The following is a 17,388-nucleotide window of genomic DNA, read 5'->3' as shown; positions in this document are numbered from 1 at the left end:
CTTTTAAGGCTTACAAATAAAGAAATATTTTGCACAGAAGCATGCCATTAGTAGGGGGGTTAGAGAGCTAAATATAAAGAGAAATTGAGAAAGTATTACTAGGCTAAGAAGCATGCTAAGAAAAAATGGACGTATGGCACATTGGTGAGATTGCAGAAGTGTTTAATGTGTAAGGGATAGGGATAGGATATGTTAGGATATTAAATACATCAGGATATTAAATTCATTTCTCATCTGTTTACATTTTCAATTTCCCATTTCAGAAAAACAAATGCATGCTGCATCATCATTTGAACTTACCTGTTTTTCAAATTGCTTAATAGATATATTTGTTTTCTTTATACATTTACATGTCTGGACAGGACATACCCCTTGTTACACTGTATGCATATCTTCCCTGCAAAATCTAAGTTTGATCTTATTCAGTACTTTGTTAAATATTTTTAAATGGTATGATGCTTACTCAATATGGTATTTCATAAACTCTATGAGACTGGTTCCATGCCATTAATGTCTCTCATTTCAGTCTGTGTTTAGAATACAACAAGCAATCGTGCAGTCTGCCATTCAGAATTTCACAGTTTCCTTGAAGCAAACGGTGATGTTAGCAAGCACTTGAAAGAGGGCAATCCAAATGTCTAATGGTAGAGGAGAGCATGATTTTCAGTAATTATTTTGTTGTTGTTGTTTGTAACTTCTAAAAGCACACAGTAATGCTAAACTGCTTTATGAATGTTTCATGTAACTGAATCAGGTGCATAAGCATGTTTTTGTAGGTGTCTCTGGACAGGTCTCTGATGAAATATCTATTCACTATGGTTTGTTTTGTGAATTACTCCACGTTTTATTGGCACATATCTACTTTTTAGCTGCTGAGGTTGTAAAATGGGAAACATCCAGTAACACATGGATTTGGGGAATGTTCCAGAGAAGTTCCATTAAGCTTATGATTATCAGGCTGTTATGAAATGGTTAATATGAAATTAACTATTGCTTTATGCTTGAAAAATAAATAGAATGAAGGGTAGCAGATTTTCCCACAATGATAGTTGTTTTTTCTTCCTTTCCTTTGCATCTTTTTTCTTCTTTCCTGCTTATCCATATATAAATTTGTATTTTAGCTTTTTTTCTTAAGCACTAGAGGCCTGTTAGCTCACTTTATACAGAAAGTAGAAAATACAGTTTTCACCAGATGATAGGGAGGAAAAAGACATAATCAGAAACCTTTTGGACAGTTCATGGCCATTACAACTACATTTTGCTGTCTTGCAGTAGCGTAGGGTAGTGTCAGACTAACAAAAATATGTATTTTTTTTTTTAGTTAACAACACAATTTCATTGTTGAAACAAACAAACAACACTTTCTCAACTTTAGGGAAAATTAAACAGTCATTTGACAAGGCAGATTACAGAGAGTTACTCTTCCCTCCTTGGCAATTGAATTCACAGAAAAGTCTGTCAAGAGAAACCATATCCAAGCTCATGACCTGGAAGCCTAGAACACCAAGGGATAGGAATGGAGAAGGCAGTGAGAAAGACCTGGGAGACTGTATTATAGTAAATTAAGTATATGGGCTTCTTGCTAACACAGTAAGATACCCTTATCACAGGATCACAGAATGGCCGAGGTTGGAAGAGACCTCTGAAGATCATCTAGTCCAACCCCCCTGCCAAGCAGGAACGCCTAGAGCACATTGTGAAGGATGGCATCCAGGTAGGTTTTGAATATCTCCAGAGAAGGAGACTCCACAACCACTCTGGGCAATGTGTCCCAGTGTTCTGTCACCCTCACAGTAAAGGAGTGCCCTCTCATGTTCAAATGGAACTTCCCGTGCTTCGGTTTGTGCCAGTTGCCTCTCATCCTCTCGCTGGGCACCACTGAAAAGAGTCTGTTTCCATATAGTATAGTCTTAATGTATATATGTAATGAAAAAGACAATGGACTCTATTTCTCTTCCTCTTCAAAATTGGTGGTAAGATAGTATGAAACAGTTTTTCCTTTTCCCAGAAATCAAGAGAAGACGAAAATGTGGTTGTCCCTACATTTTTGTACAGAACTATAAGGATAGGGGAACTATGAATGTTCATGACATATTTTTTTTTCCCCTGAGGTTTTTGCAATAATTTGTTTTTCCCCCATCCTGCAAAACCAAGGCAGAAAAATTAGGTATATTCCTTTCTCCCTTCTTCCAAACAATCTCAGCCCTTCCATCCTTCCATCTCTGTCCCCATTTCCTTTTCCTCAGTCTTTTTTTCAAGGGAAAAATGGGATGCTTTGCTTTTGTTCTTTTTGATAGCATAGGTGTGGGGAATGCTGTGTAATTGAAATGAACTCAGATTTCTTCTTGTTTTTAGTTCAAGTTTGGGACACATGAGATAGATAGTCATAGTTGGCTCCTGCAGGTAATCTCTCTTCCAAGAGTTGTTGATGATGACTGAAGAATGAAATACTAAAAAAAACTCTGTTCAAACTATAAATCCAGTACATATGGGGATGACAAGAGCTTATTTTGTATTGAAGAAACCCAACTTCTCAAGCTTTGTTAACAAACAAACAAACAAAAAAATGAGGTACAGCATAGTCTGCATAAATGAATCAGTTGTAGCTGTAATTGCCAGTGTTGAGGAAGACACTGAGTTGGGTGAAAATTACAGCTCTGGACACCTAACTTAAAACATTTATATACTGGAAAAGAGAGAGAAATGAATAAATTATTAGGGTTACTGGACTTCTCAGGGGGCAGATTGTGAATGCAGTGCTTTAAAGCATATGTCCGCAGGCCTTTGAATCAAATAAAAAGATGAAAGTTTGCATTGGGTTGGGCTACCAGGATGCAACAGTATCCCACTCAGCATCCCTTGCTCAGTCAAGGCAAATCTTTCCAAATGCAGAGCTAATATTTGTTGAAATTTAAATATTAAAGTTGAAGAAATAGGAGGGGTAAACTTACAAGGAGGGAAAAGGGTAAATTCTTTAAAGTTTTTTGCATCTCCAGAGGAAAAAGAAAATGAAATAAATACCACATGGCAAAGACAATACCCGGTGTTGCCAGGTAACACATAGATCTGATTTTGATATCTAAACTAAGGGCATGCCAGAGCTCTTTGGTCCATGCAAAGATCGGCAAATGTTACAAGTATCAGCTGAGGACAACGTGCACTTTTGTTGAGGAATTGGGTTATAATTAAAATACCCTGAACCAGAAACTTGGCTCTAAAAGATAAATGATCAATTCCCATTGAAAACGGTAACTTAAATTAACAGGCAGAGGCATTAATGAATCACCCAATAGTGCTATTAAATATATACAGAGAGAGAGAGCAATAAGCAGCAATTCTTTACAAAAGGCCAGGGAAGTGAACATTCTTACTGTGAAGTAAGCAATTTAGAATACATGATTTTGTGATTATTTCAATTCCAAAAACAGTAATCAAAAGAAAAGGGCCAGAACTGTGCTGCTGTGACTGGTGCTATGAGATACCAAATATAGTATAAAGCTGCAAAAATACTCCTAATACACCTCTATATGAAAGTATATTCCTGTGGGAGTAATCTATCACGGGATACTAGCAGAGTGGAAACTGGTATTTCTCATGTTCTGGTTAGTGTAATACTTAAAAATTCCAGCTGTTAGTTAACAATTAACTCATTATCAATAATTGCATAATAGCTGAAGTAGGAGGCTTATGATCAAAAACATCCCAACTCTCAACTGGAAAAAAAAAAAAAAAGGAGAGATCTTGATTACATCAGGAATTAAAATAAAGGAGCCTTCATATTTGGGTAAGAAAACACTTCAGTACACTTCTGAACACTTCTGTTCTCTTCAAGAGAGTTTTCCATTTGCATATCTCAAGCTGCTTTACTAATCTAATCTAATTAAGTGTCACCGATAGATGTCTGTCCTGGTTTCAGTTAGGACAGAGTTAATTTTCCTCCTAGTAGCTGGCAGGGTGCTATGTTTTGGATTAGGATGAGAAAAGCGCTGATAACATGCTGATGTTTTAATTGTTGTAGAGCAGTGCTTACACCAAGCCAAGGACTTTTCAGCCTCTCTCTGTCCTGCTAGCGAGCAGGCTAGGGATGCAGCAGAAGCTGGGAGGGGACAGACCCAGGACAGCTGACCCAAACTGGCCAAAGGGGTATTCCATACCATCTGATGTCATGCTGAACAATATATAGGGGTGGCTAGCCGGGGTGGAGGTGTGGCCGGCTGCTCGGGGATAGGCTGGGCATCGGTCAACGGGTGGTGAGCAATTGCATTGTGCATCACTTATTTCGTACACATTATTACTATTAATACTATTATTATTATTATTATTGTTGTTATTCTTTTCCCTGTCTTAATAAACTGTCTTTATCTCAACTCACAGGCTTCACTTTCCCGTTTCTCTCCCCCATCCCGGAGAGGGAGGGGGGAGGGTGAGCGAACGGCTGTGTGGTGTTTGACTGCCAGCCGGGCTAAACCACAACAATGTCCCATATTACAGAACGCCAAGGTTTAGAGATTTCTCCTTGTGCTGTTAGAGTCACAGTTTTATTTTAACTGCAGTGCATCCTAGCAATTTTTTATTCTTAATCTATTGTCTGGTCGGTGGACTTATTATTATCTTTAAAATATACTAATATTTCTGAGTAAACTAGAGGCTTTTACAAGGAGAAATAAGCTTTAAACCAAATAATTACATCTTTTATTATAAATGAAAATTTGCTCAATTCCAGTGTAGATGTGGTTGGTTGTTTTTCATTTTATTAAGAAGAGCTTATTTGGGACCTATCTACAATTCTGTGCTTAATCATAAAGTTTCAGACATTAATACATGATAGAACAAAAAGTCTTCACAACTGTTTTTAGGAGACAAACTCATAAAACTATCAAAACAAAGAGTACTGCCTTCAAATATAAACAACATCAAAATATTGGATGGAGCACACAATAATTTTGGCTTCAGATAGCTGGGTAATAATTTCAATGCCTTTTGGTAAACAAAGTGGATATTTCCATGTCTTTCTCAATAATGAAATACACAGTATATGCGGTTTGTAAGAAATATTGAATAGCCAGGCCCTCATATGTGTGACATGAGAAAGCAAAATGCTAAAAACATGTCCTAAATAATCCTGAAAGAAAAGGGGAAAAAAATGTACAATTCCCTTAAAAAGATTCAAATTCAAAGGAGGGTAATAACTTTATCATAGAATCATAGAATGGCCTAGGTTGGAAGGGACCTCAAAGATCATCTAACTCCAACCCCCCTGCCATAGGCAGGGATGCCACCCACTAGATCAGGTTGCTGAGGGCCTCATCCAGCCTGGTCTTAAACACCTCCAGAGATGGGTCATCTACAACCTCTCTGGGGAATCTGTTCCAGTGCCTCACCACCCTCTGAGTGAAGAAATCTTTGTTTTTATAGTAACAGGAAAGAATCCTGCAGATTCAAAAATTTGCAGTTTCAAAAATGTTGACTGTCATCTATAGACATCTAATAATGGAAGGATTAATGCATCATGTGAAAGTAGTGTTAGATTAATGTTTTGGAAGATGACAAAAATGGCAGTATATCTTTGACAGGAAAATATACAGGAAAATACAACAAAATTACTGAAATAATTTAGATGGTTTGTTATCAATATGATAATCTTATATTTGTAGGACTAAGAGACAGTTAAGAAGAGTGTAATTGAGGACAATAATTGAATTATAGCCTCCTTCCTTTCCTCTGATTTCCTACCCTTTCTACTGCTTTAGGCTCATCTGGAATGCTATCTTAAGTCCTTCATTTGAGGGGAGGGGGGGAAGGGATGGGGAGAGTGTGTGTATAAATGTACATCTATGAAGTTATGGTTGCTTTATACTTATATAGAAGAGAAACAACCAAAAGGCAATCAGTGTGTCGTCAGCATGTAACATGCTGATAGTGTTGATCTATAATAACTCAGCTCTGGTTCATATCAAGACATTGTAAATGTATTATTGTGAATGGTGTAGAATGTTAATACATAGGATGTAGTCAGTATTGTATGTTTTTTCCGTAGAAAAAAGTAGGATAACTAGGAACATTTTGAAATAAAAAGTGAATTCCTGAAACAGGATGTCTTGTCAAGGAGCTAATTCTCTGGCAAATCTGCTGCTGCTATAGATCTGGTTACAGTTATGTACATTTCAGACTCCTCTGTGAGAGACTGTTCTCATCATTTAGTCTTTTTAAACTTAAGTGTTTTCCTCCCTATTTCCTATTAGTATCTTAAGAGAGATTGTACTAACAAAAATTCTGTATCATCAGCAGAATACATCCGAAGAAGGATGTACTCTCTTTATACTTGTACTTAATCATCTGAATTTCACATACACAGTAGCAGCTGTATCCTACATCTGATCTCAGTGAAAGACTGAAGGAAATTTTGGTTTATTTAGCTTGTCAAAGAGAAAGCTAAACAGTAACTGGAGATCAGTCTGTAATCACCTACACAAGGAAAAGATATCTAATACTAGAGTTCTCTCCAATCTCATAGACAAAGGTGTCATGAAATCCAGTGGCTAGAAGCTGAAGTCAACAAAGTTTAAAGTGAAAATGATGTGCAGAGTTTTAACATGAAGGTTAATTTCCCATTGCAAGAATTTAGCATATGATGTAGTAATACAACAGCTAGCCCATGACTGCATGGAGGGAGCATATAGTCTCTTATATGTATCTCAGGACCTCCAAAGAAATCAAGCTTCTTCCTTTCAAGGCTTTGTTTAGTTAGTCTGGAGAGCTGAGGTGAATGGAAGAGCTCACACAATATAGCTCCAAGTCTTCTCTGTATCTTCTTCTTATGTAGACAGTACAGGGGGCTCACCATGCTCCTCTCGCTAGCTTCTATCAAAGACAGAACTAACATTTGAACACTTTTCAGTGTGCCAAAGCACATTTTGGTTTGTTGCCATTGTTACTATCATCTCTGAAATAGACTCATCATGGTTAAGAGAAAAAAGCTATGGAGGACAAAATTTTGATAAATATCTGTGGAGCTCGTTTAATGCAATATGTACAAACTTAAATTAGCTTTTTCATTTATGAAGATGTTACCAACTTGAAGATACATCAGTGAAAAACTGAAGGAATACAAATTCCATTGCCTCAAGCACGAAAGATAGATGACAGCAGCAACATATGGTCTCCCTAACATCTCCCTGTTCAGAAGCTGGGGGGAGGTCATGGTTACAGAAAGCAAAGGCCTCAAATGAGTGACTAAAGCACTGCAAGCTGTATGCTAAAAGTTTCTATGCAGATAATGGAGAACAGAGAAATTAAATCCAGTCAAACCTTCCTGTTGCCTTTCCCTTTAGTGACAGTGTTCATTGTATTTCTTTATTTCACCAGGAATTTTACTCTTTTAACTGCAACCTAGGGGAATACACAGTCTACAAACCTGGGAAATACAATCGGATGCAGTGACGGGGTGGTCCCCATCCCAAAATGACTACTCATAGGAAGAAGTGTGTCAGGGTCTCAGGTGTGGGCAGAGCCCACCTGAGCAGAAGTGGAGGGCTAAAAGCAGCCTTCCAGATGATGAAAAGGATTAGGGAAGAGTTGTTTTACACCACATGATGCTGTTGTAATGATGAGTCACAGATGAGATTAGTTAATAAAGGTGATACCTAATTAAATTATGTATTTTTGTTTGTTTTCCTGGACATCCAGAACAGCGAAGGAGGAATGAAAAAGAATTTTAATGTTTTAATATCTAATACTAGACCAGTACATTCGGTTGAGAAACTGACAAACTGGAAAAGCAATGCTAATTTTTAATTATTTTGTTTTAAAATATTTTCACATTTAATTAAAAATACAAAAATACAAAATTGTTGTTTTCTTCATGGTTTGGGATATCAAATATACTTAGTTTTAGAAACATTACTGTGTCAACATATTGTTCTAGCTATTTTCTGTATTTATTAATGGAATATAGAGAGTTCTAATTTATGACTCTGAAATGGATATCAGTAGCAGGATATATTATTTTGGTTGTACTTAGCACAAGCTAGCCTCAGAAGTAAGTCTGTTACCCAGTATATAACTGACAACTCTATCATATGCACTGTTAGAAGAAAAAACAGCTAAGCATAATTGCAACTGTGTCCATTATCCTGTGCTTGCTAGTAAAGTTTGGTGTTTTTTGAGGAAAAAAGTTAATGTGACTCATGAGGAATACATCTTAGGAGTATCAGGTTATTACTCTTACTGATATTTTTCTAATAGCTATGCCTCACTGCATTTTTAAGACCTTTCAAGTTCATATTTTACCTTATGTTTTTTAAGTTATAAGGAAATACAGTTAACTTACTTATACTTCAGTGACGGGTACAGCTTAATTATGTTTGTTGCCATGAAAAACTTCTGCCAGTAACTGTCACCCTTTAATTTTTTAAAGGTCCTTGCTTATACAGAAGGCCTTCATGGAAAATGGATGTTCAGCGAGATTCGGGCTGTTTTTTCAAGACGTTATCTTCTCCAGAACACAGCTTTGGAAGTGTTTATGGCAAACAGAAGTATGTCTTTCTTTATTTTTTGCATAAAAAAGTTCCAGTTGGTATTTTGCAGTGTTAATCTCAGAATTTAAACTCTGTATGTCCTTTGGTAAAGTGCTTATTATGTTTTTGTTCAATTGTGTATTTCATGTTATAATCAATCACATAAATCAATCTCACTGTTTTCTGTGGATCAGTAAGATGTATTTATAAAGGCAGATCATTGCAATTGGTAAATTCTTCAAATGTTTAATAGGGTATTTGCTTTTCCTATATGCCCCCTTTCCTCATTTTTTTTGTAAATATTTTAGTGTAAAGTCTACTAGCACAAAAGTTTTTCCAAAAAAAAAAAAAAAAACATCTGAGTAAATGGTTAAATTTTAACTGCTTATTTAATTAGGAATTATTATTTTTTTAATTAGGAATTAAATTCTGATATTCAATTTTAAATTTCTGCTATTATTAATTAGCATAACAATTATATGATCATTATTAGCATAACGATAAGAACATAGCTTACATATTTCATAAATGCATATATTTCAAGTGATGTGAGTTCCTTACTCAGAACCCAGACTACTGTGAAGGGTATTTACAGTACCTCCTTCAGACTTTCATTTTAGGCACAACTCAGAGGAACCAAGTCAGGAACATAAGGTCTCTTAAATTGTCAGTGGGGAGAAATAGGTGTCAGCTGGGCTGCTTACAGGAGATGGATAGAGATAAAGGGGATAGTTTCCCATGTATAGGAGACATATACCATACCTGTCCCATATGTTTACCTGAATGTGTAGTCCATGAGCTCAGGAATTGGCACTACTGTTTTGTGGATTTGTTTCCACATGGAATTTCCTGCTGTTAGTGAGTTTTTCTTACAACTGATGCTTTCTTAATCATACATACCCATGTGGATGTTATGCTGTTATGTAGGTTCGTTACAGGTTTGTTCTTCATTTCGCTGCCTGTTTACTTGAAATGTAGTATTTCTTGCCCACCAGAGATCTCACTTTCTCAGCTCTTGGTTCACAGCTGGTGATAAGTAGCATTAATTCATTTTTTCCTGTAAGTGGGGTCTCCCAGATACGTCCATCAGAATTTGCACATGTAATGACTTTCTTTGGTGAAGTTTAGTACATCTAGTATATTATAAGGTTTTCTAACGGATGCAGTTGAGTAAAAGAAAAAAATATATATCCAAATGACAATGTCAGTGTCCTGGGAAGGAAATTTCCTTTTCTAATTATAGACTGAATTAAAATAAAAAGATCAGTAAATGTATCCACTCAGTTTTGTGTATGAAAATATGCTACTTGGAATCAGAGTTGAGTGGTTGGTGAGGTGAGTCAGTAGTCTTTTGCCCTGAAGAACTTTGATGTAAGCTTTTACTTCAACTGGAGAGGGAATTAAACATTTTCTGATTCTATGTATTTTAATGCACCAGTTAGAAGACCAAATACTATGCAAACTATTGAATGGCTTCCCAGCTTGATAAGAGATTATATGGGCTAATGGTAAGCTATAGTTCCTCTGAGGTATACCTCACTCAGGTCCTATGCAAACTGTGGAGAGTTAGTAAAAAATGTTAACCAGCTAATGCTATAGCTATGGTGTATGCCTGGAGTATCTGTTCTAACTTGTATGAAAGAGGATAAAAGTGGAACTGACTTCTCTTCCCAAATAAAATCCAAAAAGTGTTTTAATACATGCTGGTGAAGATAAAGAATTCTGAAGATGGTTTACTACTCTGTATTCTCTCTTCTTCATTTAGCTTCTGTTATGTTTAATTTTCCTGACCAAGCAACAGTGAAAAAAGTTGTGTACAGCTTACCACGTGTTGGAGTAGGAACCAGCTATGGTTTGCCACAAGCCAGGTAATTTTATTAAAATAACTTGTAAATTCTATGATTATTATACTATATAAATTATATTATTATATGGGTCAATACTAAAACATTATTCCTGTTTTCAATTTTGTTAGGGTAGTTTGAGAAATAATACCCTTTACTTAATGTATGGCCTGTTATTGTAGAATAGAAGTAAAAGTATTCTAAATTAGATTTTGTGATCTTTAAAGGAAATAAGCACCTTCCAGGTGGACCAAACCTTCAAAGTCTAGTTTTCAGTCAGGTTTTATAACTGTATACAAAAAAGATCATCCTTGCTGTGACTGTAATGCAGGATATGGAAGTAAACTTGACTAGGCTTTGTGTTTACTAAATAAAAAACATTTTTGCTTACATAACTTCTCAGTGGCCATTTATATGAATGTATATGCATTTTACTTCATTGCTTATCAGTAATGCTCATCAAAGCCTATTTTGCACTTTCCAAATTCCTTCCATTCATTAGTATGATTCTTCCTCTGTTTCCAAAATTATGGATGATCTATGTTTTTGAAAAGACCAACCAAGATTCAGTTCTAGAGGTTTTCACATACTATGGACAACTACAGTCCTTATTTGTTCTGTCATCAATATCAAACCAACCTCTGGTCAGAGATGAGGCTGGTAATTGTCAGATTCAATGATATAAAAGTATTAATATTTCACTGATGGAGAAAATGGTATTTATGTTTACATGACTGAGCTGGGGTGAAATTTCCTGCTGTCTTATTTTTGTTTGTTTGTTTAGTAGTGTCTGTTCAGACAGTAAAATTGTTCTTGAGGGTGAATCACCAGAAGTTTGATGACATTTCTTTTTTTAGATTCAGATTGAATTTCTATTCAAAATCAAAGAAAAATAAATGTAAGAGAGAGGACAGACAGGAAATTCACAAAATATGGTGCCTTGGGTTCAAATCTCTGTTTGGCTTGACTTGGCCAGAAGCCGATGACTTAATCATCAGTGTATTGTCTGAGATGCGTCTTTCTCTTTCTTTAAGTCATTTTCTACAAACTAAAAATTCATATTGTCTGTGTTTTATCCCAGTGCAGAATGTGGAAATACTCTGTAATGTCAAAGCATCTGTAGGATTGGAGAATATTTCTTTCCCAGCTGAACATCATTCCTTGTCATGAGCTCAAGAGACTCATGATGCCTAAGGCTTGATCTCCTGAATGTGCTGAAATCTTTAGGCAAACTGCCAAGTTTCTCAAGTTTTCACCGAGATCAAGGGAAGTTGAGGCATCTCTTTGGAAGGTGCATCTTGTTAATATTTGCATTGCTCTTCCAAAAACTCAGATTACAGGAATTGTTGTCTCTAAATGGAAAATAATAGTATTCTTTTCTGAAATAAAAAAAAAAGGCCACATGTTCTAGAACAAACAAAATGCAAATTTCTCAATCAGAATTTCATATTTATAGTGACATTTTTAAACTTTTGAAATTATTATCCTTTGTGTATTATTCACTGAATAATTGTCTGAAAAAGTTTGTTGATATATAATTATTGAGAAAAGTTTCAGCTTCAATATTATATGCAATTACTTCCATATTTTTTGATTAAAGTTCAATTAGAATCAAAAATGGGCTTGTTAGCCTTCAGAGTAAATCTGGCATATTGTAGTGAAGTTGTTTTACTTTCTTGTTTTTGTGTAATTGCTCTGTGATTTATGCACCATAAAGACCCTTTAATCATGGTTTTTCTTTTATTTCTGTCTACATACCCTTCAGTAGGATTGCAGTGGAGTAATTGAGGAAAAATGTGGCTCAATAACTGCTCTGTAGTTAATATTTTGTTGATGTTAGAATATAGTTTCCCTTCCCATGAATAAGTTGGCTCCAGAATGCTAGCAAGAATTTTTAAAGTTATGTTTACTTGTATCAGAAACATAAACAGATATGATGCTGAGTAGCCAGCATCTACACAAGGAGCTGCTACACTGAGTAAAATGTTATCATATGTTATGCCCAATTTTTCAGATTAACTTGAAAAAATTTAACTTAAAAATATTTTATTTAAAACAAATCTTTCTAGTAGTTTTGGTTAAATTCTTTAGTTTTATTTTGATAACAGTTTTATCCAAATTAATTACATTGTCATAAAGAAATGCAATTCAAGATGGAAATAATCTGAAAGAGTTAACGAGTTTTAATGAAGTACATGGACTTTAAGTGCATTTCTATTTTTATGGAGAAATCCTGTGATTAAAAAAGATGGAAGGAAAAAACAATATTTGTGATGTTCTAATACAGAGGAATACAAGAGGAATACAAGAGAAATCTACTAATACAGAGGAATAAAAGTAGGCAAACTGGTATCTTCTCAAGACTGTTAGAGAGCAGCTGTTTTGAGTAAGTCTCCAGTTTGTATCTGCTGGCATTCCCTATTTTTGCCTGTCTAATGCTTTTATTCAACAAAGCATTCAAGACTATACTTAAAGTTATAACGTATTTATATCCTTAAAATCAGTCACAGGTTGAAGTGGTTGGTCTTGTTTGGTGATTCAAATTTATCTATCTTCCATATATTCAATTTCATTGTTGCTAAACATGTTGCATTGATTATAGTTTTTGGCCTTGTCATATGATACAATTGGGTAGACAGTACTATCCCTTTTATTTAACTTATTTCTTCAGCTCTACATAGGTAAAGTAATATCTTCAGTTTTACAACAGTGTTATCAGACCACTTTTTAGGGTTTTAACGACTCAGGTGTAATTTACTGATGCAATTTTATTGAGGGTAATGTCACAGCCTAGAAAACAAGTGTGAGCTGCTTGTGGTTTTGGAAGCATACAGGGATCAAATAATTGGTGAAAGATAACAGTTACATTATCATACTTCACCATTAAACAAGTGCTAGCACCTGAGTCTGAATTTTGGTGGGCCATTAATGTTTTAGATAAACAATAGCTTCAGTTATTAAAGCTGAGAAATACAAATGACGAAGTTTTTTGCTGAAGGAAAATGTAATTTGGCTGATGTGGTAGCTGTGTTCAACATCACCTCATCACTGTCACTAAAGCATAAAACCCCTTTCAGAGCTTTGATTGAATGCAAATATAGATGAGTGTCTTACCAGAAGCCTGTGATTTTCCCAAGCCTTTTATTTTTTCTGTATAGGAGCAACATAACACAAAACATCATGCAGATGCTATATTTTTGATAAGATACTTAGTTGTACTGTAGATAAGTTCAAAGTGATTGTGAAAGGGGGTGGGTCATGCTCCACATATAGAACAAGCCTTCCCTCAAAATTTCATAAAATATTTAGTAAACATATTTAAGGCATATAAAACTTGGAAAATTGGATTATCCCCTTGTATGTCAGAGGGTCTTCTGCAGTTTCCATTTTGAGTAAGTACTTCACAGTTCTCAAGAAGCAAAGGAAGCACACACATTTGTGCATCTTCATATTTCTGATGGCACATCGAAACAGAAATGGTTTGATCAAAGTTGGGTGGATTTAGCAAAACACAAAACAGTGGGTCTGCCTGTGTTAACTGAAACAAGCAGGTTGTGCAAACAATTTATTGTGCATTATTTTTTCTAGTCTCTTCTGAAATAGTTTCAAGTTTTTCAAATACCTTAGATAAAAAACAAATGAGGAGCCTTTTTAGTATATTTTGATTTTATGTAGAATTCAATTAAATCAGGCTTTCAAATGCAAAGTCCAGCATTTGACAGTTCATAGATTTTTTTGAGTCTCTTGGAGATTGTGGGTGAAGTCTAAAAGCATCTACTAAGTTGTACTGATGCGTACATTTGTTTTGTTATGAGAGGAACAAAAAGTCTATGACAGAAATACTTTGTAAATTTAATTATCTCTTTAGTATTTTTATTTTCTGTATTTATTAATATTTGTGCAGCATTAGTCATAGCTTACTGGGAACAATACAACTTTGAGACTTCCACTATAAAACTAATTGTAATTCTATAAAAAGCAACAATATGTATGTCTACATTCAGATATTTCTTAACATAAATTGTTCACAAGAAGCATAACAGAAACAATGTTAAAAAAAAAGAAAAAAAGTACTGTCTCCTGTGTACTAGTAAAGTTTATGTACTGCTGACATCTTAAAATCTACTGTAAAATAAGGATAGGTGGCAAGATCTTATGCACTGCAGTTTGGGGTAAATATAAAGAAGAAAAAAAAGAAGAAGAAAAAGAAAGTGTAGGTATACTCACATGGTCATTTTTGTATGCCCAATTTGTAAGAGTAAGCATAGCAGTCACTGACAACCTAGACATTGACAATTCAGACATATAATTGTGATAACTTGTCATTCCAATAACTTTTATCCAGAAGTAGGATATAGTGCATGTATGCATATATATATTTATAAGTAGGTGGTCTACATTTTTGTAATCAATGCCTGGTTTGACACCTCGTATATGACTTTTTTTTTTTTTTTTTTTAAGAAAATACTCAGCATTCAGTCTTGAAATAGTACACTTAGTATGTCTAGTGGGCAACTGAAAACTGGTATCCCCAGCATTGGGTGAAAGCATTAGGTGTCCCCAGTTACACTTGGTAAGATATATACATACCATATATATATCTATATATATATTATATAGATAGATAAAATTAATGAATAGGCTAAACTTCAGAAATCTTTTTTTTAACAAGTATAAATATTTTTCTATTTTGGTCCATTTATAAGGTGCATGTTTCTGTAAAAAAAGGTATCTGAGGAGATGAATTTTTCCTCTTTCCAAATATTTTCCTTGTCTCTTTTCAACAAATATAATTTTCTTTAGAAATGAGTTGTGAGCAATCATGCTTGTTGCAGATTTCTTTCTTTAGTGCATTAGTGACTGAACCCAGTTTCCTGTATTTTACTAACAAGGGACAGCATATATAATGGGTAATATGGTGCATGGTATTTGGTTATAACACTGTAGTCAAATTATATCTGGAAGAGCTGAAGTTTTCTGCTTTTCTATTCCTTGGCACAGTAGTTAGATTCTTTCTCCCTTGTACAATCATGTAATTTTTAGAAAATCTGTGGAAATTAAATATCTTAAACTTGTATTCCCTTTCCAAATTTCAATGAAATGCAATTCTGGAGAAATTATCAGTTATTCTGGAGAGATAGGCAGATGGACATGTGAGCAGATAACTGAATAAAACTGGTTTCCTTCAGAAATCAGGCTATAAATAGAAATCTTGTAGATTACTGGGATATAGGAGTGGATCATGGGTAGCTGACCGTGGAGAAGGAGCACAAATTGTGGAGTAAATATCTTCAACCCATGTACTGGAAATATATGGCACTTTAATATCTATCACTCACCTTAATGAACTTATCTAAACATGTCCTTTTGAAACAGGGAAATGATACTCCTCTTTTATTCCTGCTGGACAACACAGGCACCAGGAGGTCTGCAGTTCCTTTTATTTCCAGTCTTTTAACCAGATTCAGAACAAAATAAAACACAAAATATATTCTTCTGAATTATTACAATGCTGTAGTACTGGTAAAATAAAATAGAGATCTTAATTTTAGTAATTTCTCAAATAACAGGTAATAGTATCTTCTTGACTTCATTAAATGAGATAAAAAAAAAACTCTGAGAGAATCTGAAATTAATCACACTAATAATGTTGCCCTACGTCTTAACATTTAATGAGGCTCTTAAAATAATCATTCTTTAAATATATTTCCTAGGAGAATCTCTCTGGCCACTCCCCGACAGCTTTATAAATCATCCAACATGACTCAGCGCTGGCAGAGACGAGAAATATCTAACTTTGAATATTTGATGTTCCTCAATACTATAGCAGGTAAGGCTTCTGACTCTTTAATCCTTCATAATATGTTTATGTTTGTCAAAGTCTTAAGCACCGTGACTTGATAGAATACATTTATCCCTCTGGAATTCAGCTGCAGCTTTATGATAGATTCTGAAACACACACATTAAATTTTATCAGAAAATGCACAACCTATCACTGAGACTTTAGATTCATGTATTGTTGTGGAGGCTGTTCCTTGCTCTCCTTCTGCTATTTCCTCTGCTGACAGCTTTGTCTGAAGCTTTATTAGAGTCAACAAACCATTGCCAGAGAGTGTCTGGAAATAATAATGGGAAAATGTAATTTCGCTACTTCATCATTCTCAGCAACAGCAACTAGACAGCAGAATAACAACAGTATTCTGCCTAGTACAGATGTCACCTGGATTGTGGTATGATTAGATTACAGCATCTTTTCTCATTTAGTTCTTTGAACTGAAATATAATATCAGATTACGTATTTAAAATGAGAAATAACTGCCACAGACATCCATTCATTATTGGCAAAAGAAGAGTTTTTCTGGCAATTGTCATTAATTAAACATTTACAATGGATTTTCCTTTTCACCTTTCCCTTTTCTATGTATTAACTTCTGCGGTAATTTTAAATGTAAAAAGCAGCAATTTTCTACACTATATACTAAGATTTCTAGGATGTTGTCTACTATCATGATTCCTGCCTCTAGCACATATACTGCTTGTGAACCTGCCTACAGAGAGGCTTCGTCAGATATTTCACTCCAGTGAGCTTTGATTTGAAACCCAAATTAAATTCCACCAGACACCACTTTGTACTCCAGTGTTACAACTCATATCTTTACTTGGCCCTGACTTTTGTGCTTGAGGTTATCTTCAGGCCAGATATAAGACAAATGCAAGTGCGAAACCCACACGTAGCACCCAAATGACCATTACTCTGACCAGTGTGAGTCACTGCACTCTTCCCAGTAGGGCAGTGGCAGAATTCAGTAGCTGTCAAACATGCTTTCTTTGAACCTTTACACTTTTGCCTCTGTGCTTATGTGGTAGTCATCTTCCCTGCATCCAGTCTCACAGATATTAATAAATGTGTCATCAGATTGTCTCAGTGGGATACAGAAGTGCTGCCACTGAATGGGTAGAAATCTGAGGGCATGTTTACCTTGGGCAATGGAGCACAAAGGAAGAGTCCAGTCCCTGAAGCTACCAG

At 35.1% G+C, this 17,388-nt stretch overlaps 1 protein-coding gene across 11 annotated transcripts in view; it reads left to right on the top strand.

Moving 5' to 3' along the window:
* Positions 1-17,388, top strand: part of NBEA (neurobeachin) — a 514,211-nt gene that overhangs the window by 406,202 nt on the left and 90,621 nt on the right. For all 11 annotated transcript variants that reach the window (XM_040543716.1, XM_040543666.1, XM_040543691.1 and 8 more), the window contains 3 exons: positions 8,417-8,534; positions 10,282-10,384; positions 16,075-16,190. In XM_040543716.1, coding sequence (XP_040399650.1) covers positions 8,417-8,534; positions 10,282-10,384; positions 16,075-16,190 — 337 coding nt within the window. The remainder of the gene's footprint in view (positions 1-8,416; positions 8,535-10,281; positions 10,385-16,074; positions 16,191-17,388) is intronic.

Source organism: Cygnus olor, chromosome 1 (assembly GCF_009769625.2).
Source record: "Cygnus olor isolate bCygOlo1 chromosome 1, bCygOlo1.pri.v2, whole genome shotgun sequence".
Classification (NCBI taxonomy): domain Eukaryota; kingdom Metazoa; phylum Chordata; class Aves; order Anseriformes; family Anatidae; genus Cygnus; species Cygnus olor.
The sequence above is the reverse complement of the archived record's forward strand: the minus strand, read 5'-3'. Positions and strand labels throughout refer to the sequence as shown.